The sequence below is a fragment of the Anabrus simplex genome, chromosome 2, assembly GCF_040414725.1.
Source record: "Anabrus simplex isolate iqAnaSimp1 chromosome 2, ASM4041472v1, whole genome shotgun sequence".
NCBI classification, from domain to species: Eukaryota; Metazoa; Arthropoda; class Insecta; order Orthoptera; family Tettigoniidae; genus Anabrus; species Anabrus simplex.
In genome coordinates, this window is record NC_090266.1 from 194,316,638 (window position 1) to 194,342,522 (window position 25,885).

General features: G+C 37.8%; 1 protein-coding gene across 2 annotated transcripts in view; it reads right to left on the reverse strand.

The window, feature by feature from the left end:
• The window catches only part of LOC136862737 (pyruvate dehydrogenase phosphatase regulatory subunit, mitochondrial), a 372,304-nt gene that overhangs the window by 143,923 nt on the left and 202,496 nt on the right, over positions 1 to 25,885 (reverse strand). For both annotated transcript variants that reach the window (XM_067138964.2, XM_067138965.2), the window contains exon 10: positions 2,995 to 3,143. In XM_067138964.2, coding sequence (XP_066995065.1) covers positions 2,995 to 3,143 — 149 coding nt within the window. The remainder of the gene's footprint in view (positions 1 to 2,994; positions 3,144 to 25,885) is intronic.

The window sequence follows — 25,885 nt, forward strand, 5'->3', positions numbered from 1 at the left end:
GCACGTTAAGTGGTTTTTCCAAAAACAAAATAATACCTGTTTTTAATTTTTAAAATATTAAAAATATCAATTTTCACATCTGTAACATGTTAAGTGTCTGAGATATACTGTAGACATGCTCACCTTCAAAATTCATGCCAACCCACATTTCAGTCCTTTTTACTGCCCCCTCCCCCAAGTGTTTTTTCCGAAAACAAAATAATACATGTCTCTTTATTTTTAAGAGAGATTATAAATACCACTTCACATCTGTAACATGTTAAGATATTGAGATATATTGTAGATATGCCCGGGAATTATGTGTACAAATTTTGGTTGCAAGCTATGCCCAAACGTACACGCATAATCTCACTGCTAGAGCTGACGATGCCATGGTTACGGCAGTTCATTTCTTTATCCGATTCCAAGAGCAGGGGTAGTGTGGTGCCAATATCTCCATAACGGCTGGTTTTAGGGCCGTAAAACATGGTTTTTGGGCCCGGAGGGCTTACAGAGTTTTGTTCTTTGCATCAAGGGGCTTAAAATGAGCTTTGTCTCGTCCTTCCACGACAAGTTCGATATTTCGCCTATATTAGCCTATTATTTTTATATCTCCCCAGTCGCCCCCACCTCAAATTGTTTTGAAAATAAAATACAGCCCATGTCCCTCAGGGATAATGTATATTTACATTAGTAAAACGATTTTTAGAATCGGTCACTAGTTTCTGAGATTGCTCTCCAGATATACACAAACTAACAAAATCCACACTCTCTTTATTATATTAGTATAGATTAAAGGAGTCGGATTGATTTTGTCTCTTTATGATTAGATAAAAAACTTATGATGAACGAGGTGTGCTTGAATGACGAGCATTCTAATATTTCCGTGTCATCAGACTCCACGACTATGCCATAACCTGCCAAAGTAATGAAGTTTTCTTCGTGGACTGACGTTCATGATGCTCCTATTCCAACAGATGAGCTGGAAAGATATTTAAAGCAAAATTGTGGAATGGAAGAAGATAGATATAGCGTCCTATTGAAGAACAAATGGACAAAACTATCCAAAATTTCACCAGATCGCTAAGAAAGTATTATGTATGCAAGCATCAAGTTGAGCTTCAGAGAGAAATTTCAGTTCAGCGGGCTTCATTCTCAATGCACAACGGTCTCTTATTTTTAGGTAAACTCGAATGAAGTCCTATGAATATGTTTCGTGTTATTTAGATTCATTTTCAGTTAACTTGACGCCAATTGCAGACGAATATTAGTTTATAATAAAGTTTCCGTTTGTTTTCAATTATTATTATTATTACAGTGCAGGAGAAATCTCTACTGTTTAATTTAAAAATGCGTTTAGCCTACTTTGAAATATGTTATTAGCATGCGGGAATTCGTAGAGTGAGTGATCCAAAAGAAAGTATGACGTGAACATTTTGTTGTGCACGGTGCACATGTTATTGCAGAGAAGTACTCAAGGTTATTCTACTGAGCCCGCCCAGTGCAGTGAACTATGGTGGGCTGTATGAGACCAGTGCTGTGGGCCAGTACGCGACCGCGTCAGAAGAGAACGGCACTGCACGGGCTGAGCTGCCAGAGCCTGTGGGTTTGAAGTGCTGCACGGTGGACCTGGCTGCAGGACTCTGCTTCTGACCCCAACTTGGCAGGTTCAATCCTGGCTCAGTCTGGTGGTATTTGAAGGTATTCAAATACATCAGCCTCATGTCAGTAGATTTTCTGGCACGTAAAAGAACTCCTGCGGGACAAAATTCTGGCAACATCGACAGCTCCGAAAACTGAAAAGTATTCCTATAGAACACTTTCCCACCTTGAATATAAGTCAATACGGACAGGATTAACCAACATGGCAAAAATAATCAACTGAAAAGTAGTTAGTGGGATGTAAAACCAATAACATTATTTATTATTAATATACAGTATGAATGAATTAAGTGAGCCAGGTATACATTGAAACAATGAACAGCAATTCCCTCTGATTTTTTAATGCAGTAGTGAAGTGTGTTTGATTGGTCTGAAAAGTAGAACTACTCTGGTTTTCTACACTGAATGAGAAAATAAATAGATTTTCATTCTTAGTGCCTTTTCCTCCTGTAAAAAAAAGTTTAAGTACTAGCCCTAGACGTACACGGAGCAGTACATGACGTGCTCCCTAACTGTACACATTCGACCAGTCAACAGGATTATATTATTGAATGTCCAACAACAAAACTACAAAGAGGGAGCATCTGCACCTACTCAATATCTTTTAACGAGATCAGTACCAAGAAAACTAATGACACACCAAAATATTCTGATATTCATCATCCAACATTCTTAATCATATGAACTTAAAAGAAAAACAATATACATAGTTGAATATTCTAGAATGCTTGGTACAAACATGCCTGTGAACGTACAAAATTAATATAATTCCAAAGCGTACCGCAAGAATACTGTGAACATTTTATCGTATTTTAATGTATTATTTGATAAATTTTATTACATCCATATCATAGAACGTTCCAGAATGTTTAGTATAAACATACCAATGAATGTATACAACGATTCATCAATATGAACTGAACTTCAAAGTGTACCTCAAGAATGCCATAAACATTTTACGTGTTGAAATTGTATTTCACCAAATTATCTACTACTCACGAACAGTACACTAGAATTTTATGTAACATATACATGTCATAGAACATTGACGCTTGTTTTTAAACCAGATGAGACATCATATCATTGTATATTTTATATATTGTATATTTTAATATTATCACTCACATCATGTGACATTCTTCATTAGATGTAGTAATATTTTAAAATTATATGTTAAGTTAACTTTAGATCTTATGACCAGCTGAGGATGACCTCTGTGAAGGTCGAAACCGGTACTGCTTAGTAACAAGATATAATAAAGTATTGATTAGGTGGACGGTACCCATTCTTTGTGATTGTAAATACTGAAAGAGCGAGCATTTCAGTTTTAACAGTAAATTGTTTTCTACTTACTGATTTTCAGCCAGCCTTGCAAGACTGCAGTCATTTTCATAACCACCGTGAATATTCTGCATTCCAGTGTGTATAATTCCTCCAAGTGGTATGTCAACATCATTTGAGCATAAATATTGTAAGACATCAACCACCTCATTACCTTTTGACTGAAACATAACAAAAGTCACTCCATTATGATATCACATTTCAAACCTGGGAAACAAATATTAGAAACAGAGAAAAACACAGGCAATTGTTCCTTATTCTTTTTTGTAGCAATACATAGCAGGTAGCAGGTAGGGACCCTCTTCACAGGTAGACCTACCCAGGGAGTGGCGCCCCTGCCTATGCAAGTCCCAGAGCACACTGAACTGGTGTGTAACATCTGGTAAGGGTCCCAGTTCAGGGTTAAAAGTGAAGACCTAAACGGCATCTACGGCGGAGAAGGTGGACTTTGATACGGTGGAGGTGGCGGAAGAGGCAGCCCTTGACTCAAGGATAAATACGAATACAATCTGAGGAGACCAATGGCTTTGGACGGATGAGGTACTTTAGACAGGCTGATGGTCCCTTGGTTGAGATAATACAACAAAAGTCCATCTAGCAGTGTCTGCACTCCATGTTAGGGGTGGTTGCAAAAGGTGTCTGTTTCCGCCTGTTAGGGTTGGTCTGAAAGAATCCTGGCAGTAGGTATAAAATGCCTTTGGGTGTGGCGAGCCCATTGTCCTAACAGACTATAAAATGATTGAGAGTGAGTAGAGGCCTCAAGAACAGTTAGGGCATCCCCCAAAAGCGGTGCGCAGTTCCTCGTGTTCTCGTTTTGGTGGAACTGTGAAAAGTGGGCAACCAGCGACAAAGATTGCAACCATATATGTCTTGACCCCTAACGGCAAGACGGAAGAACTAATAGTATGCATGGAAAAGAAGGACACTGCATTGTTGAAATTGAATGAAACTAAGTATAAAGGAAAGGGTCACAATCATGAAAATCAGACTTGGCTTGGAGAGTGGAGTGCACGATTTTATCAAAGTATCATTGATAGAATAATGCATTTCTTTGAACACATTGCAAGACAACCTGGAGAAAATCCAGGGAAGTTAATCATGGAAGGGAAAGTTGAGGGCAGTAGACCATGGGGAAGGACTGCAACCAGATGAATAGGACAAGTACAGACTATCACCGGTTTAGCTTTCCAATGTGCCCTGAGGAAAACTGAAGATCGTCCGCGATGGCGAAGCTACAGCAGAGATGTAACCAGCAAAGCCAGTGGGGTCACGACACTCTCAGAAAAGAGTAAATCGATTTGTGATGATTATGATGATGATGATCACATCAGACAGGTAATGTCGAAGAGAGTCTAGAGGAGTTCTCGGAGGAGTTGGAGAGGTGCACTGAAGATAAAGAAGTGGTGTTAATGAGAGACATGAATGCCCACATAGGAACAGACAGGCAAGGTCAAGAAGAAATAACTGGTTCTTTCAGTTATGGAAATAAAAATGCAGAAGGAGAGCTACTACTAGATTTTTGTGCAAGGAGTGGATTAATAGTAGACAATATATGGATCAGAAAGAAGAACAGCCAAAAAATAAGTAGATACAGATGGGACAAAGGAGAACAAAAACAATGATTGATCTGATTTTAGTTGAGAGAGAGAAATGCTGTCAATTGTAAGATGTGACAGCTATGCCAAGAAAAGATTCTGGACCGAGCTCAATAGCTGCAGTTACTTAAGTGCGGCCAGTATCCAGTATTCGGAAGATCGTGGGTTCGAGCCCCACTGTCGGCAGCCCTGAAGAAGGTTTCCCATTTTCACACCAGGCAAATGCTGGGGCTGTACCTTAATTAAGGCCACGGCCGCTTCCTTTCAACTCCTAGCCCCTTCCTCCCTCATCATCGCCATAAGACATATCCTTGTTGGTGCGACGTAAAGCAAATAACAAAAAAAGATTCTGAAGGAGACCATAAAATTGTAGTAGCTAAAACTTGGTAAAGTAGTGAAATTAAAAGGGACAAGAGGAAGAAAAATAAAGGTATGGAAATTAAAGAAAAAGGGAGCACAAGAGAAGTTCCAAGAAGAACTGAAAAAACAAATTCCTAAAGGAGACGTTGGCAGTGTTGAAGAGGAATGGGCCAAGTTCAAACAAGGAATGGTGAAATGTGCAGAAGATACATGTGGTAAAGTATCAGGAAAAATGAAGGGAAAAGAGACAGCTTGGTGGAATAACAAAGTAAGGGATGCAGTGAAAGAAAAACAGAAAACTTGGAGGAGTTGGATAAGAGGCAGAAATGTAATAGACAAGAAAAATGTTCCACCGATCAATAAATGTATTGATCGGTGGAAATTTTTCTTGTCTATTACATTGAATCCAATCAATACGGAATATGAAACTTATAAATAATAATAAGAGGCAGAAATACGGAGAGTAGGCAAAAGTATCATGAAGCAAAGAAAGCATGGCAGAAAACTGTATAGGAAGAGAAATAGAAGTTCCGGGAAAAGTTCACAGAAACTTTGTGAGAGGATGTTAAAGGAAGTAAGAAAGTGTATGGATTAGTTAAAAGTAAAGTAAACAGGAAAGATGGTACAAAATTTGTAAAGACAGATACAGCACAAATTTTGACACAAAGAGAGAATATTCTCCAGTAATGGGAGGAGTATTTTGCTAAATTACTCAACACTTTCACATCACATGACGAGCAGTGGTTGCATGCAGTGTTTTGGTGCGTAAATCAAACGATGAACTCAGCTCGCACTTTACGCAGTGTCTCGCTTATCTTCGCATATTAGATTCCCTTCGCAATATAAGTACTCACAATACCCATTATAAGAAAATTGAGGTATGTACTGCTGGTAAAAAATGCTGTGTGTACTTCTATGTGACACAAGGATTGTAGAACAGCAGTTTATTTTCATCAGTATTCAGTAAATAAATGGAAATAACATTTTGGAAAATGAATTCAAGTTCGAGGGTAGTGATAGCAACAGTAAAATTTACTAGAGTGTGAATAGCATTGAAGAAAATGAAAGTGAAAGTGCCACGCCAGGTCCTTCCAAACGCGCACGGCCCGTGACAAGGAAGAACTGTAGTGATTGGAAATTGGAGGACAAATATATTAATCCTGATATATATTCATTTCGTGGATACAGCGGTGTTATACAAATACCTACTGAAAGTCCACCGACGGTCCAACTTGCAGAGATTTTAAGAGTACATGGATCCACTTTTTTGAAATTATTTCAAATGAAACATTTGCATTGCAGACAACAGTCATTCAATGAATGAAAAATGGATGTCATAACTTTCAATGGCATGAATGAAAAATTAGAGTGAATTATCTACATTAATTAGTATTTTATGTGTGTTTTTTGTGTGATAGGTATGCTCAAACTACTGTTGGGCAAATTAAATCTGATTCCACAGTCAACAATGTAGCCACTTACTGATACTTGAAAGGGTTAATATCAAATTTAAAGAACTGGAAGAAGAGGAGGAACATGAAGAAGAAATGGTAGAAGAAAACCAAAATGAAGATATAACAATGTTGAGAATAGGAAGAGCTATAAAGAAGAAGAAAAGTGGCAAAGCATCAGGTGTGGATGAAGTGGCTACAGATATGATAATGGCAGCAGGACCAGTAAGGTTACACTGGATATATAGATTATTGCAAGTGATATGGAAGACAAAAGAAGTACCAAAAGACTGGAGGAAGTGTTTGATAATCCCAGTATTCAAGAAGGGTGATAAGAACTATTTTTTGCTATTTGTTTTACGTTGCATCAACACAGATAGGTCTTACGGCGACAATAGGACAGGAAAGGCCTAGGAATGGGAAGGAAGCGGTCGTGGCCTTAATTAGGGTACAGCCCCTCTCTAAAGAACCAGAGAAATTGGGAAATGCCTTTTGGTCCCAGTTTCAATGATGGTGAAATCCTGACATTCACCTCCCCGTGGTAGAGAGGAGGCAACGGCTGTATATATAGATTATGTACAGGGGGTTAACGAATGAAGAGACCGAGTATCTCCCGGTATAAGGAGACCACCCTCTATCGAGTGCCAACGGCCTCCTAGGAGGGCGGATGAGTGGATAGAAGGAAAGGCACTCTTTTGCCCTTGGAGTGAGAAATTGCTCCTAAAGGCGGAAGAGCCACTAGATGGCCAACAGCATAGGATGGAGAAGGCAACGGAAAACCACTCCATTAAAGACCCACTCCACAAATTCATCATTCATCAATCCATATTTCATTAATCATCCTTCCAGATCACATCTGGAATGGTAAACCCTGACTATGGTCAGAAACATTGATCATTGATCAGATAATCAGCCAAATATGATTAGTCTTCTCACAAATAAATCCACCGGTTTGGACATACAAAATCAGCAGGTCCAAACAAAGACACCACTCGGATACGGTGGGGTGTCACGTAGAAGATCAAGGCGAGTCGGAGCGCCTGGAAGCCCAACAGATGACATGCAGACACATCAGGTTAAGAAAAGACTAAAATTCAATAACCAGGACAATTTTCATTTTTTGCAACATTAAATATCAATTCAACTATGAAAGTTGGCAAGTTAAAACATTTAATAGATGTATTGCACCAGCATAAGATAGTAATAACAGCTCTTCAAGATTTTCGCAATACAGATCAGGACCCATTAGAATCAGGAGGATATCGCCTTTACAAAGGTCCTCCAGGGAAAAGAGTGATGAAGAATGTTCCTCAATTTGGAGTAGGATTCTTGGTCCATAACAGCATATTAGATTCAATTGAAGCTTTTTCTTCGACCTCCCCAAGAATGGCACTCCTAACAGTTAAAGTAGAGAATAAAACATACACATTGATAAATGTCCATGCCCCAACGAATGACAAAAATAACAAAGAAAAGGAAGAAACAGAAAAATTTTGGGAAGAATTGGACCAGTTGATATCAGGTATCTCTGATACACATATTAAAATTTTACTTGGTGACTTTAATGCTAAAATAGGAAAAGAAAAACGATTTCGTACAGTAGTGGGTAAATGGCCTGCGCATAAATTTACAAATAAAAATGGTCAAAGATTAATTGATCTTTGTATAGATCATGGATTAATTTTGGAATTTACAAGGTTTAAAAAGAAGACCACACAAACTAATGACTTGGAAATGCCCTAATATTAAATTGCGGGAGTTCCAGATTGACCATGTGGCCATGGACAAGAATTATCACACAGAAATTTATAATGTGAAAGTACTCCGTGGGGTAGACATAGATTCAGATCACTACACATTTCCAAGATTAAAATAAAATTAACGCCAAAAAAGAAGAACAAAATATCCATGTCCAATAGGAGGAAGAAGTATGACCCTAGTTATTTAATTAATAATAAACTGTATTTTGAAAGGTCTAAAACTCCTCTAAGCGACAATTTGGGGACGGTAATTGAAAGATTAAAAACCATAGCTGAAGAAATTGCTCCTGTTAAAAAACAAAAGAAACATGCTTGATGGAACGTGGAGTGTGACACAGCAATTCAAAACAGGCACAAAGCATGGTTGAATGATCAACAAAAGAGAACAGAAAAGTCCCGTGAAGAACTAAATAATGCTAGAAAACAAACAGCCAAAGAAATCAGAAGGGTTAAGAGAAATTATCACAAAGAATAATTAAACGCCATAGATGAAACATTCATACAACATAAGACGAGGGATTTTTATAAAACATTTCGACAATACCAATCAAGCTATATTCCACCAACACTTATGATGAGAAATATAAATGGAAAACTGGCACATAGTAACCAAGAGAATGCAGAAATTTTAGCTCAATACTTTCAAGAATTACTTAATAGTGAAGAACCAACACAATACCTAGAGTATGACCTTCATTCAATAAATAAAACATCATTAGAAAAGGTTATACCACCAGATTACAATGAAGTGTTGAAAGCCTTACCTCTCGTCATTCACTTAAATTTCTTTATTCACTTAAAATTCACTTAAACTTAAATTTCTGCATTCTCGTAATTCACTTAAAAATTACAAAGCTTCAGAGGAGAATCAACTAACTGCAGAAATATGGCAGAATGTTAATACACAAACCATTCAGAATTTACATAAATACCTCATAGACATTTGGAATACTGAAAAAATGCCCGAAGAGTGGAGTATGGCGATAATACACCCTTTACATAAAAAAGGTGATAGATCAGATCCCAACAATTATCGGGGGATATCATTGCTGGATATCACTTACAAAATATTTTCAAAGTTATTATACATGAGAATTCAAGAACAACTTGACTATGAACTTGGAGAATACCAAGGAGGCATTAGTCCAGGGAGAAGTTGTCCAGATCAAATTATCAGTTTAAAGTGGATTATGAAGCATCATAGGGTTAGAAACAAAAATTTAGTTATCACTTTTGTTGATTTTAAAAAGGCGTATGATAGTATCCATCGTGAGTCATTATTGAATATCCTAAAAGAATTTGGTTTACATCCAAAACTGATTCGCCTTATTGGATTTACCCTTAAGAACACTAAATCTAAAGTGAGATTTAGAAATGAACTCTCAAAGCCATTTGGCATTAATACTGGACTTCGGCAGGGAGATGGACTCTCACCATTATTGTTTAATTGTGTATTGGAAAAAATCATGCGGGAATGGAATAAGATATGTCAACCTAACATCAAGATTGGCAGAAAAATAAGACTCAATTGTTTAGCATTCGCTGATGATCTTGCACTACTTGCTAATGATATGGAAGAAGCTAAATTGCAAATAGAAGAACTTGATAACATAGCAAGAAAAGATGGATTGCAAATTTCATATGAAAAAACTGAAATAATGCCAACCTTCCCTCTTACAGCACCAACCATTACCTTAGCCAATACCAAACAAATTAAAATTGTGAATAAGTTTAAATATCTTGGTGAAATTATAACTTGGAACTCCAATGAAAAATCATAAATAGAAAGCAGAACATTTAAGTTAAAAAAAGCACAACGAATTACATGGCCAACGTACAAGAAAAAATCTCTTTCAATAAATGCTAAACTTCAACATTACTGTTCCATCATTAAACCTGAAGCGACTTATGCTTGTGAAACACTATTTAAATTGAACACCAAAGCAACAACTGATACACTGCAAAAGGTTGACAGAAGGATACTCAGAACAATCATTAATAAAAAACATCAGGTAGATGGACAATGGAGATTATTGCCTAATGCAGTGGTTTATAGGGAAAGTGAATCTATAATAAATACGATGAGAAAAAGAAGAATTGCCTTTTTCTGTCATATTTCTAGATTAAATGATAATAGGATAATAAAACAACTATTTAATTACTTTTGGAAAAGAAAAACAAAAAATAATTGGTTTAAAGAAGTTCAGAATGATTTAGAAGAGCTGAATATTACAATGAAGCAAATTGAAAATAGAGAAGAAAAAAAGGATTCTCAAGAACAAACAAATAAGATTGTCATTAAAAACTGTACAACACAAACAATATGTCATATCTGATGAAGAAAGGGCAGCCAGGTCAGGTTTTGGGAAAGGAAGAAGATGATGCAAGCTAAATCTTCAGTTAATTCTTTGTTAACATAAATGTATTTGGGTTTGATTTAAGTGCTCCAATGTGGGCGTAAACTATGTAAATAAATAAGGTACAGCCTGGTGTGAAAACGGGAAACCACGGAAAACCATCTTCAGGGCTGCCGACAGTGGGGCCCGAACCCACTATCTCCCAGATGCGAGCTCACAGCTGCGCGCTCCTAACCGCATGGCCAACTCGCCCGGTAGGATGATAAGAAAGAATGGAGCAATTAAAGGGGAATCACCCTCACTTCACATGTAACAAAGATCTTTGAGAAGATATTAGAGGGAAGACTGAGGATTAAAGTAGAAAAGATAGTGTAGAAAGAGCATATGGATTTAGAAGAGCTAGATCAACTTTTGATCTAGTTTTTGCATTAAGGAACATGATTGAAGTATTCAGCAAGTATTTAGCAATTGCATTTATCGATATTGAGAAGGCATTTGACGGTGTACCAAGGCAACTGGTCTGGGATGCACTGATAAAAAAGAAGGTAGGCAGAGCATAAGTACAAATAATCAAATCCATGTATGAAAAGTGTGTAAGTAGTGTGAAGAATAAGATAGGACAAACAAACCAGTTCACGGTAGAAAAAAAAGACTTACTCCTCATAGACGACACACTAACATGGGGGGAAGAAGAAATGGAAGTACAAGAATAAGTTACTGTATGGAATTGGGAGATAGAGGAATACGGAATGAAAATAAGTGTGGAGAAAGGCAAGACAGTAGTAATGACGAGAGGTAATAGAGAAGGAAGAGGGAATACTCAAGTAAATGGAAGACCATTAGAAGTTGTGAAAAGCTTCAAATATTTGGGGAGTATACTTGCAGAAGATGGGAAAATAATTAGAAATAATTAGAAAGAGAATCCAACAAGCCAATGGATTTTATCCATGTGTAAGAGGTATAGTGTAGAACCAGGACATCCCAGAGGAATGCAAGAAAATTCTGTGCTCGGTGTATAACACCCTGATTTTGACATACACAGCAGGCACATGGACAACAACAAAACATGATGAAAGCAGAATCCAAGTAGCCGAGATGAAATTCTTTAGAGGAATAATTGGGAAGACATGAAGGGATAAAATCAAAAACATAGAAATCAGAGAGAGAATTGGATTCCCTCAATAGCAAGACAAGATAGAGACCGGTAAGCTGAAACAGAATTGACATATGCTGAGAATGGAAGAGGATAGAGTTCCAAATAGAGTATTTACAGAGAAAATAATAAGAGGAAGACAATGGGGAAGGCCCAGAAAGAGGTAGATGGATACGGTGAAGGAGAGTATAGCGAAGAGAGGAGTAAAAATAAAAGAAATAATGGAGGAAGAAAGGGAGTGGTGGAGAGATTGAAAACTGTGGAGGTCCTTGATTCACAACCCAACCCAAAAGACTGGAAATGGGAAATGAAGTAGGATAATAATAATAATAAGAAGAAGACACAAAAGGTAACAAGGATAATTCTTAAAAACTATGAGGAAGTACAGTACACAAATTCAAGATAACCTTCATCCACCTCATGAAAGGACCAACAAACAGTTCACAGTTAGATTAGTTTATTCAATACACCGAACAGTCTAAGATGGTTTGGCGGTTACAATTAAAAGATATTCAATATAGTTAAAATTTGAAGTTAAAATACATCAATGATGATGTCTTTTTATGTTCAAATTTTAAAACATGTCTGCCAGAAAGAATCGTTAAAACACATTTATTAACAAAACAACAAATCAAGACTTTACTATCACAGAGTCTATATATATAAATAAAGAGTTTTGTCTGTACATTGCTCAAAATTTAAATAATAATAATAATAATAATGTTATTTGTTTTACGTCCCACTAACTACTCCTTTATGGTTTTCGGAGACGCCGAGGTGCCGGAATTTAGTCCCGCAGGAGTTGTTTTACATGCCAGTAAATCTACCGACACGAGGCTGACGTATCTGAGCACCTTCAAATACCACCGGACTGAGCCAGGATCGAACCTGCCATGTTGGGGTCAGAAGGCCAGTGCCTTAAAACATCTGAGCCACTCAGCCTGGCTCAAAATTTAAAAAGGATGGTATTTCTGTATCAGTCATGTCCATAGTAACAAGGAAATGCATTTTTTTTAATTTTCCGTAATTTCTGTCTGTCTGTCTGTATGTACACGCATCACGAGAAAACGACTGAAGAGAATTTAATGAAAATCGGTATGTAAAGTCCAGGAATAAGTCGCTACAATCTAGGCCATAAATAATCTTTTTCACGCTGAGAGAAATGGTAGTTTAGGGGAAGGCCTAAAATTTAATTCTCAAATATTTGTTATTAGTTGTCCCATCGTAAATAAAATCGGTATGCAAAGTCGGAGAATAAGTCGCTACAATCTAGGCCATAAATAAGTTTATTCATGCTAAGCAAAATGGTAGTTTAGGGGAAGGCCCAAAATTTAATTCTCGAATATTTGTGTTATTAGTGGTCTTATTGACAATTACTATATAAGTAAAGTTACATAGTATTAAATTTCCGATCATTTATGTCTTATACATTTTGACCGTACCGGCTATGATAACGGAGATATTCATGAATATGGATTTTTGTTGCCAAGATGATATCAGCGCCGTCACGAGAAAATGGGTAAACAGAATTTAATGAAAATCGGTATGTAAAGTCGGGGAATAAGGAACTACAGTCTACGCTATAATTAATTTTATAAGACGGCCTTATATTACAGAGTCGAAAGAAAACTGAATGTGAAGGCCTACTGTACAATACAGAAAGCTCATAACACTGATCAACAATAACATTACATTGACCATTGTTTGTTGTGATTTGCTTTGTGTCTCTGTTGCCATTCATCTCCGATAGATGGGATTACTGCTGTATACCGAGTTTTTTAAAAATTTGCTCTACGTCGCGCCGACATAGATAGGACTCATGGCAGCAATGGGATACGAAAGGGCTAGGAGTGGGAAGGAAGCAGCCCCTACGTTAATTACGTTACAGCCCCAGCATTTTCCTGGTGTGAAAATTGAAGACCACAGAAAACCATCTTCAGGGCTGTTGACAGTGGAGTTTGAATCCACTACCTCCCGGATCCAAGCTCAAAGCTATGTGCACAGCCAACTCACCTGGTCGTACCGAGTATAAGAGCCTGCCTGAAAACTGGCGGGAAGTAGCTGGGGAGTTAGATAAATTTCTGATCCTACTGATACATAACAAACTGGTTCATAATAGCATTTGAGCTATTCAATTCCTACTCTGAGGCACTGATTGGAATAAGCAGTGTGCATATTTAATGGAATATTGGCAGAGAAGTGTTCACGGCTGTCTGCGGTCTGGTCATTGCAGCATTGGAACTTTGGACTGTTAGATCAGCACCGTAGTACTGTTCGTTAAAAGTGAGAAAATGTGCGGTTTATTAATTTGATTGAGTATTTTATATAACATTGCTTTTAATCACTACATTCCTTCTGACGACTTCAGATAGGAAAACCACAAAGGCAGTCTTTCTGAGAATCCCGTAGCAAAGCACGGGTACACCAGCTAGTACAATATAAATCTGCAAAAATAAGATCCAAGAAGGTCGACTCCTTTACTAACGATAACTTCTGAAATAAGGGATGAATAAAATAAAAATTCAGAATGCTAAGAACATACATTAAGGTAATCCTGCTATTGCATTTACCCAGGTATGTGTTTTATCCTCGTTCCTAGGTTTCCAAATTTAATTTTATCCGTTTTTATATGAACTTTCCTCCTCGTAACTCCATAACGATAAACTTTTTCATACAGTACAACGTCTATTGTAATCTTCAGGCAGATGCACCATGTAGAGTGGATGATGGCTTTAGTTGTTCTCACATTTTTTTCATGGTTCACACTTTTATTTTGGTACTTTTTTTCCTGACTTTCCCTGACTTTCCATGACTGAAAAGACAATATTTCTCTGACTCTTCACTCATTAAATGACAGGAAGGATATCGATCATTTTCATTTTTTCTTTTCTTTTTTCTTAATCGGCCTCCACCATCCCCATAGCCATCCATCGCTCACCTTTTTAGTCTTACAATACTCGCTGATTACATAATAAAAATTTTCAAATTGAATACAATGTCATACTCGGTCTAGTGCTTTAAAGTAATCAACTAAACAAATTCTACAATATTAATTATACAAACATTTTAAGGTATGCTAAAAATTAATACAGTATATCATTAGTTAAATGTGTAAATCTGTACCATTACACCTCTAGTAAATTGAAACGTTTCAGATAACTCTGAAAACAGTCTTCTTTGGACACTGTCATTGATTGGATGTCAAAATGGTCAAATGCTGATTTTGTCCATTCTAAATACATGAAAATCAACAAGGCTATGCTTGTTTTGTCTTCTCCAACAATAGTATTTTAGATGTGATGTTTTCTTCTTCACTCAAAGCTTCGAGTTTCTTTACTTTTCTAATATTTTCAAGCTTCTTAACTTCCAAGGATACCTTTCATTTTTCTGCTCTATTCTTTTCTTCTTTTTGAGCTCCTTTTGACTGCTGGAGGCTTTCCTCATATCATCTGTGGGCAGCTCTGACAATGTTCAAGAGTGCTTGGGTTATTGGTATTTTTTGGACGCTTTCATACGAAGTGTGTTTTTTAAGTAAGGTCCGTTTTGTTGTAGACACTAGTACTTCACGCGCATATCACAACGAGCGCATGCGTCGTGTACCAGTATGCCTCGGGAACAACTGTGCTCAGTTTCAGCTCTGTAGCTAACCTGTACGGTTCTGTTCTGTGCTTTCAAAATGTTTAAGACTATCAACTCGCCCGTCGCGTGTGAGGTTCGGTCAGCGATACGGTTTTTGTCAGCAAGGAACCTGTCTGCTGCAGAAATTCATCGACAGATTTGCGAAGTGTACGGTGATACTGCTATGAGTGAAAGCAAAGTGCGTAAGTGGGTGCGACAATTCAAAGATGGCCGTGACAACATCCATGATGAGGGCTGCTCCGGTCGCCCTTCTTTGATTACAGACAATTTGGTGGCTTCATTTGAAGTAAGATTCGTGAGAACAAGGCACTTCACAATAACAGATCTCTCAAACGAATTTCCTGACGTGTCGAGATCAGTGCTTTACAACACTGTTTCTGAACACCAAAAGTTTAGGAAACTGTGCTCCCGTTGGGTCCCAAAACTCCTATCAGAGGACCACAAAAACCAAAGATCTGAGTGTGCAATGAAGTTCTTGACTTGTAATGACGAAGAAGGTGACGGCTTCTTAAGTCAGATCGTAACTGGGGACGAAACATGGGTTTCGCATATCACGCCCGAATAGAAGCAACAGAGCACGGAATGGGGACACACACACGCACGCACACACATACACACACACACACTCTCTCTCTCTCTCTCTCTCTCGCCTGTAAAGGTGAAGGCCAAACAGAGTCTGTCCCAGCGCAAAATCATGGCGTCGGTGTTTTGGGATAGGCATGGTGTTTTGTTGGTCGAATTCATGCAACGAGGAACCACTATCAACACAGAAGCATACTGCCAAACCCTGAGAAAGCTACGCAGAGCGATTCAAAACAAAAGACGGGGCATGCTGACAAAGGGAATTGTCCTTCTCCACGACAATGCAAGACCTCACACTGCAGGTGAGACCCATGATTTATTGGACAGTTTTGGCTGGGAAGTTTTAGACCACCCACCCTACAGTCCTGATCTTGCGCCGAGCGATTACCATCAGCACCTCCACCTCAAACATCACCTCAGTGGCAACCATTACAATGATGAACAACGTGAAAACGGCAGTGAACTCTTGGTTATCGGAGCAGGCGGCAAGTTTCTATGAAGAGGGTATTTTAAAATTGGTTACAAGGTATGATAAGTGTTTGAACAAACTTAGCAACTATGTCAAAAAATAGAGTGAAGTATGTACTTTCTGAAAATAAATTTAATTTTTTGAAATAACCTTTCGTTGTGTACTTATTCTCAAAAGGACCTTACTTAAAAAACACGCCTTGTAGAATCTGATTGCATTGTGAACTGTTATGTTGCACAACTAAGCTGTATTCAAGTGAATTTTCAACAAGAAATTTTTAAAAAAAATTGAAAATCCATTCTCAACAGTAGCATTTCCATGAGAAAAGATTAAACCAAGTTTAATAACTTGCCATAGTTCCTGATATTTTTTGTTTCTCGTCAATAAGCCTGAATAAAAGTCATCAAGTTTGCAGATGAACCTGCATTTTCTAAATAAGTTTTGAAATGTTGTTCAAATGTAATGTGTACTTCACAACAAAGACGACTGCACTGTGTTTTAGCTTTTTCAGCAAAAACATCAGAAATTCTGTTAGGAGTGTACAACAATTCTAATAATATGTTAACTCTGTTTTCCTTGTTCTGATTGATTGTTGGGCTCCAAAGATGACAAACCTTGTACAGTTCTGAATAGGACATTTCTCTATAAATTTTTCAGTCACTTTGATCAGTATAGTTTGACACTCTAATATGAACTTTTGAATATCAGTTTCCTTTGCTTTGGTTTCTTTAAGAAGCTTTTTGGTTTGGAAACCGATATCAATATTTTTCAAGTCACAGTAGTTAAGCTTATCTTTTAAGACCAAGGAGAAGAGAGCAGATGTACTAGAAGGTAGTTTCTCACTTTTTATGAACCTTTCCAACAAACTACATAAAATGATTTGCAAATCTGTAAACAAAAACAGAGCTAGTGGATCCACAGTTTGAAATTTTCTTAGAAATGGTTCACATTCTAGGGAGATGTTTTCGAAAAATGCCACTTTGCAATAATTGCTGAAACTGTCTTCTGTTTGTTCTGAAATATTTCCTAATGGTTTTATTCAAAACTTTTCATGAATCAATGATTTCCTTAACACTGTCAAAAATGTTTAAAAGTCTGTCACTACATGCCAAATTATCCGACTATCTAGTGGTACGGTATTTTAAAGGTAAAACTGTATTGCCAGTAAGAGTGATATAATCTGCGAGGCGGGCAGGAGAATCATTGAAAATGTAATATGCATCTTGCAAACAGTCATGCACGTTCCACTTTGCAGCTAGCAGACCAGACCCAATCGCTCCTTTTATCACACGTACCCCACAAACTCCAATGTTAGTGAGTATTTCCCCATCGGGATTTTCTTCCTTCATTCTATCTTCTAACATTTTCATAAAACTCAAATTAACATTTGGGCCATCCATTGAAACCTGAAGAATATTTTTTTGCTTCAATGGATGGACACCTGTTCTAAAACTTTCAAGTAAATCTCGCGCAGTAGCTCTGACTAAAAGCACAATATTAAAATACTCTGTAAGTACTCTACTCCTATTGATGTCAAAAAAACTTACAAATACACAGTTTGAAAAAATTAGGGGAACATGTTTTTGAACGTATGCCATGCTCCACTAAACAATACCTCACACCCAGGTACGTAGGTGGTTTGAAAAGTTCTCGGAATGTACTAGAATTAAGTATCTTACCTCGGTGGAACTGCTTTTATTTTTCAACATAGTCTCCCTGTAGACTAATGCATTTGGTCCAGCGATGTTCCAGTGCCTTGATCCCATCTCGAAAATGAGATTCCTCCAGGCCTGGAAAATACCTCTCCAATTCGGCTGTCAGTTCTTCCCTTGTAGAAAATCTCCGTCCACCGAGGAAAATTTTCAACTTGAGGAATAGATGAAAGTCTGATGGTGCCAAATCAGGTGAATAAGGTGGATGTGGCAACAATTCGTATCCCAGTTCATGAAGTTTTGCCAAGGCAATAACACTTGTGTGTGGCGGAGTGTTGTCCTGATGAAATATGTGACCTTTCTCCTTGCCACACCAGGCCTTGTTTCGCATATCTTTTCCTGTAGTTGGTCTAGGAGGTTTGCATAGTATTGCCCCGTAATTGTTTGGCCAGTAGGAAGATAATCTATCAGCAGAATGCCTTTTACATCCCAGAAAACTGAGGCCATGACCTATCTGGCCGAACGCACTGCCTTTGCTTTCTTTGGTGGTGGTGGTGAATCAGCATGTTTCCACTGCTTTGACTGCTGTTTTGTCTCTGGGGTATAGTAGTGGACCCACGTTTCATCTGTAGTCACAAACTGGCGCAAAAAATCTTGTTGGTTGCACTGAAAACGGGCCAGACTATGTTCGGACATTTATAATCTGGTACGTTTATTGTCCAATGTCAAAAGCCGCGGCACCCATCTTGCGGATAATTTTTTCATACCCAATTCTTCGGTTAAAATATAATATACCCATTCAGAAGACATCCCTACAGCTTCAGCAATCTCCTACACTTTCAGTCGACGATCCTCCATGACTATTTCATGCACTTTTGCGATAAATTCTGGGGTCGTAACACTTTTTGGTCGTCCACTACGCGGATAATCATCCAAGCTCTCCCGACCAAATTTAAACTCGCTGGTCCACTTGGCAACAGTTGAAAATGAAGGAGCAGCGCCCCCAGTGTGTTCTGAAAGTCGGCATGAATTTCCTTTGCTTTCATACCTTTCTTTACAAAGTATTTAATCACTGCTCAAATCTCAGATTTTCCCATTGTCACAAATCACTACACGGGAGCAACAACAAAGAGTCGTCAATACCACACTCCTGCAGCTAGAGCACTGACGCGCCACGTGTTCACTCACAAAGGATGTGTGATAATTGCGCGGGAACCTTGTTGCTCTAGCATTGACATCTAGCGGTGATTCCGAGAACTTTTCAAACCGTCCTCATATATTACCAACTAAACCTTTATTCTTTACCATTGAAGTATACAAAAGAACATCCATGGATTCACATTCATTTTCAGAACACAACGGAAATGTCCAAATAGGGGTGAAAACAAAGTGATAACAGTCCTCCATGGTGGATTTTAACACAGTTGGATAGCTTCAGTATGGTGTATGTCCTCCATGAGCATTTATCACAGCTTGGCACCTACATGGCATACGCCATATAAGTCGACGGAGGTCACAATGCGGTATCAGGTCCCATTCTTCAATGAGAGCCTCTTTGAAATCTTAGAGAGTCTGTGGTGGAACAGGACGCCCACGAAAACTTCTGTCAAGCCTATCCCACACATGCTTGATGGGATTAAGGTCGGGATTCACTGCTGGCCATTCCATCTCTTGAATGTCCAGTTCTCGCAAGACAGCTCTGGTGATGCGCGCTATATGAGCCCTGGCATTGTCGTGCACGAGTATGTATTCAGGGCCAACACCGCATGCAGCAACCAACACATGCTGTAGCAGTATCCGCTTGATGTACCCCGCAGCATTAAGATTAAACGGACAACGACAAGATCCGTACAGCCAACAATATTGATGCCACCCCACAGCATCACAGAACCTTGTCCAAATTGGTCGTCTTCCTCGACAATATTTGGCATGTACTGCTCACCACAGCGTCACCATATATGTTGACGTCCATCACGCTGTGTCAGGGGAAATCTGGACTCGCCTGTGAACACCACAGGTCTCCATTGGCGAAGTTGGCAGTTGACGTGGGTGCGGACAAACAGAAGATGAGCTGCGCGATGTTGCTGCGTTAAACAGGGCACTCAAACAGAATGTCTGGGTCGTAAGGACACTTCTCTTAACCTGTTCCTTACTGTCTGGTCAGACACAGTGACTCCAGTGACCCTCCTGAGGTATTGTTGCAGTTCTCTGGCAGTAACGACGACGCAACACACAGATGGTCAGATATCAGTCATTTTGTGGGGTTGTCATGGGTTCATGACCTTGTCCAACCCTCCTTGTGAACTAGCCTGTCCCACTGTAGTGATTCCACAAGCGGTGAATAACTGACAGAGAGACATTGAGATCCACAGCAACATGACGAAAATTCCATCCTTCCTGAATCAATGTGACGCCCCTTGCAACTTGAACCTCGTTAAGATGTCTCATGGGATGTGCTAGTTGACGTACAATGTGCTCAAACGACCGCAGCAGTCTGTGTACCTCACAACGACACACAAACGCACTGCTATTCACTTTGTTTTGAGGGGTCACCTGACAGTTTAATGCATGGCTAAGCCTACAGATGGAGTATAACTGATTTGACATACCCTGAGTAGCTAAGGTCTCAAGGTATGCTGCACGACCATTGAAACCCCATCTACCAAATTAACGTTCACATACCAGACGTTACAAAACATGTTCCCCTAATTTTTTTGAACTGTGTATATCCATCTGTCCCCTTTGTACTATCTTATTTAACTCATCAAAACAGATGATGTAATCATCACGCTGTTGCAACGTATCATTGCGTTCATTGGAAAAATGAGGAGCTAGACCATAGTTTGTAATGTATTTGCACTTTGTAGCACCCATTTTAAACTTCGAAGCAACTGAATTGTCTGGGAACATTAGTTTGAATGTTTCTCCTACATATGAAAATGAATTTAATGAAAACTTGCTATTAACAACTTTCAAAGCCCATATTGCTTCCGCTTTTGTAACATCGTTCCTTGCGCAAAATGATTCAACTGACTGTTGAGCAGATTTCAAAATCTCAGGCTGGTGTGAAATTTCCATACTTTCCTGACTAGTTGGCTTGACTCGTTCTAGCAACATTTTCTATTGAGGTACTTGTAGAAGCACAAAGAAGTTTTTAATGGAAGATTGGTCTTCTTTTGTTTTAGCTAAACCCATATGAATTTTTCCTTTATTATGAGATATAACAGCTTGACGACCCATGTTTGATAAATCAATTGATTTTATGCAAATGTTGCAATGAGCTTGTGAAATGGTAGGTGCGTTACTTAATCAGCCTGTGAACTGGGGGTTGATTTTATAGTCCTACCATTGGTCATTAAAAGAGGTTTTCTTAGATGATGGCATACTCAAAATGAACCTGCAACGAAAAAATAAGTTACTTTATAGAAAATTAACATAAAATATATTCAATTACAATAAATGTGTGTATACAAAAAGACCTTGCAGAACATATTTATAATAAATGACTAAATATCTAAAATAAAAAGAATAAAAACTAGAATGTAGCCTTTGATGGCAAATTTCTGTAGCCTTTAAGATAGTGGTAGACTTACCTCCTGTCTACCTTTATATATTAAAGGCATACAGTGAATTGTTTCATATTAACAACATGGTAAGTATTATGTATATGAAGTATGCTTCATATGGTTTTGTACTTTTGCAGTACTTGAAAATGAAAATTGAAGTATCATAAATGTATACTTAAAGTGTAATTTTGTAATATAGTGTAAATTCATGTAGTTCTTGATTAATTCTATTTTAACAGTAATAATGGATATTTAATATACTGTATAAATATTTCTTACCTGAACTTTATTACAATTTGTTTCAGCAGCTGTTATCAAGAAGAAATCACACATTTGTTGATGACTTACCACAGCAACAAGCACGAGCGAATGATGTAATTTAAAAATACGTGACTTTTTTAAAAGACCTAGCTATTTTCCCTGATTTTCAGCATTTTTTTCAGTGTTTCCCTGACTTTCCCTGATCTTTCCAAAATTCCCTGACTTTCCAGAAAGTGTGAACCATGTTTTTAAATGTTTATACGTTTCTGAGATAACATGTTCAAGTTCAGATAATTACTGGTAGCTGGTGATTTCACTTATTCTGAATTCATTTATACATTATTCTTTCCTTCTGTCCAGTATTTCACTATTCTGTAAATTCTTCCATCTACTTATTTCTATTTCTTAATCATTAATGAATATTGCACTAACTCATGTCAGTTTTTGGTAATGAAGGGATAGGTATAGCCTGGTCTGAAAATGGAAAGCCATCTTCAGGGCAGCCATCAAACCCACCATCTCACAAATATAAGTTTACAGCTACACAATCCACCCCCATGCAGTCAACGCAATCAGTCTCCAACCACATCAACACACTAGTTATTACTCTTTTTCCCCTTCTCTCATAAGAGGGCTAACTACTGTATACTTTTAAAAAAAAATCGGAATTCTTAAATCTTAGTCGTAATATTAAATCGGCCTTGTTACTATGGTTAGTGGATATATTTTGCACCGAGAGAGACAAAGGCAAAGAAAGATATTAGAAAGTGCTCAAAATACATATTGTTTCAAATTATACTTTAAAAAATATATTATATTACCATTTATCTCAAAAATTTTGCAGCTAACCATTTACTTTGTTGACTTCCTACATACATTTCCTAAGATAATCTGTATGTATGTTGTGTAATCAGCCCGAAGGCTGGTTTGATCCTCCACAGCTCTGGCAACAGCTGTTATAAATAGCCCAGGCCTCAATGAAGAGATTTACTAGGGAAATGAGGAGTGAGGTAGTTTCCTGTTGCTTTCCTCACCAAGCCAGAAGTTGCTATAACAGATCAGTCTGCCAAGCCCACTGAAATGCATGCACCAAACAACCTTATGAGCGATATTTTCACACCATTCATAACAGGAACTGGCTGCATAAGGAATGGTATTAGTAGCATCACTCATACCTCAGTCACTTTCATATTGTCAAAGCCAAGGATGAGACTGAGACAGGTCAATGAAAGTAACAAATTTATTCTAGCCCATACCAGAAGACATAGTGCACTGTAAACACTACATCTCACCAGCAAAGGCATAAGATCATCTATGTCAGCTAATGGTAAAGCTTTTGAGGTTCCAACCAGCCTTCGGACTGAGGACTCTACATACATAATTGGAAATTAAACTTCAACTAAGAAGATAAATCTAGAGTGAATGCAAATAGAGATTCCTGTTCAATTTTGATGCAAGATTCCTTGGATCATAGCTGGATTTCAACATGGATTATAATACTTCCACCAAGAGGTGCTAAAGAAGTAAATCATGCTGGAAGGCTTAATATCCACTTCTTTCAATGTATTTTTACATTACTGCATCGCACTTAGCATACATTTCTCTACATAAGTTACGTTGATGCCAATGCTGTACAAAGCACCCAAATCAACTTCGAACTTATTTCTACGAGGCTTCTCAGCTTCAGTTTTTTTATTTTATTCGTGACTAACAAGTTGTCAATCTTGTACTAATTACATATTCAAACCTGGACATTTAGCATAAATATGCTTTATATTTTAACTTGTTATAGATAGTTTTAATTATGAGGGTCAATTTTATGTGTTTTAACTTTAATATGTATCTTTGTATAATGACCCTATTTGGCTGATGATGACGTCCATGGATGTTGAAACCAGTACCATTTAATTAATGATGATGTAATATTAATCAACAACATATCTTGTATTGAAAAGGTGGATCTTGTACAATTTAACTTATTGTTTTGTAATCTCTATTCAATACGGACCAAACATGAAATTCTTGACTTTAAATTTAAATATTTCTATAAGGGCACTAATACTAATTGGTAGAAAGTTCCACAGTTTATGACATGGGAAGATATTGCTGTGAGTGACAGATCTGGAAACATTTGTCGGGGTGGAGATATGGTTTGGCTGAGCAGGTTTCACAAAAGTAGATGGTGCATTCCTTTCTCTTTTTGTCCTACATATGATGCAAGGAAATGCACCAGTTTTCTAGTCCCACCTATCCATAAAATGATGCATGCCATTCAATCTCTCACATGATGAGCCTCCTGATGTCTGCCCCTGGCTGGATCTTTCCGAACATTTACACGTGGCCATATGTTCTGCCATGAGTGATTCAACTACATGCTTACTAAATGCTTTGTGTTTCATTAGAATTTTGTTGGCTTCCTTCTGTACCATAGTGTATAGCAAATACGAATTTACTATGGAGATCTCCAAAAGCCAAAAGAACATATTTTAGTACCTTTTGTGCAAACTCCTAAAAAATGGATAAGAGGTCGGTTCTGTCTACCCCACCCATGTATTTGGGGTAATCTAGTACTAGATTTGGCTTGGAAGTTGAAGGCTGATTAGGAAATTCAGAAGGGACATCCATGACCTTATTTCTGTCCCCTTTGGGACGTGCTGAGCATACGTACCACCCTTTTGTCCTTCCAAGTCAAGGCTAATTTTTCGTACTTTCTGTAACTCATTATGCCAACTTTCTTCATTTTTTTTAAACTTTCGCAGGCTTAATATTTTCTGGCATATCTTTCCTACTTGGCATGACTGTACCAGTTGTTACCATTCTCATATCGAATAATTCTCCTGCCAAATGAGGTGAAATGTATTATTCGTCAGTGTATATGTGGAAACCTGAGGGTGGGTCATTTTGATTTTTTGTGAGAGAAGAACAAAATATTTTAGCCATCTGTGTGATCATCAGTAGACTGGGATCTTCATTTTAAGTCTTTCCCATAAAAGGCTCAAAGTTAAACAGATAGCCAATAGTGCTACCTGAGATTGCAAGAACTTTCAATCCAAACTTTGTTGGTTTAGTTGGGTTATACACTTTGAATACCATTCTACCCTTTAAAGAGATTGTTCTCTTATCCACTGAAATTGTAGGGTCAGGTGAATAAAAAAAGCATACATTTCTCCCCGATTCTTTTTAGAAAACCCTGTGTAAGTTCCATCTTTCAAAGTTGTTTATTTCCCTCTGTGTGGGCAAAAGGGAAATTCCAGTAGAGAAACAAGAATTCATCAAGGGGTGAGGGGGGGAGGGGGACATCACTGAAAAAAAAGGAGTTTTATCTACCCATGTCTGAGAAAAATAGTCTTGGATGTCTGGAAGTGAATGGAGACCCACGTTAATGATTAGGGCTGGTTTACACGGGTAGAGTAGCGAGGCGAGTAGAGTAGTTAGTAGAGTAGCCACGTTACTCTACTCTACCGCTGTCTGGTAGAGTTGACACTCGTATCGTTCATACGGGGTAGAGTCATACAGTAGAGTAGAGTACAGTAGTAGCACCATGTCAAGACGTAAGCACATCGTAAGGAAGTGAGTAGTATAGTTCCAAAACCTGCCTTCTCCATTTTCACAAATTTTTCAGGAGAGAGGAAAAACTGTTTCAATATGATGCTGACATATTAATGATACATGTCTTATACCACCGATACCGATATGAATTGTAGAACCAGGAAATGTTAAATCTATTTACTTTAGAGAAACCTGTTATTAAATATGTAAAGTTTAAATATGGATAAGGCACTTTTTGGAATTGTACAGGGTGGATGACTGTTTTTGGAACAAACATGGTTGGATAAGGCAGTTTTTGGTACAAAACCGCCAAATATGCGGAAAGCATGTTTTGGAACTAACAAGGAAAAATGGCATTTTCTGGAATAAACTTTCGTGGTGTAGACTGGTTTTGGAAACTACATAGTGAAGGTTACATTGAGTTAAAAGATTAAATTCTCAAGGTTAATTTATATTGTTAAAAAGATTAAATTGCCATGGTTAATTTCTTAGGTACATGTTAAACGTAT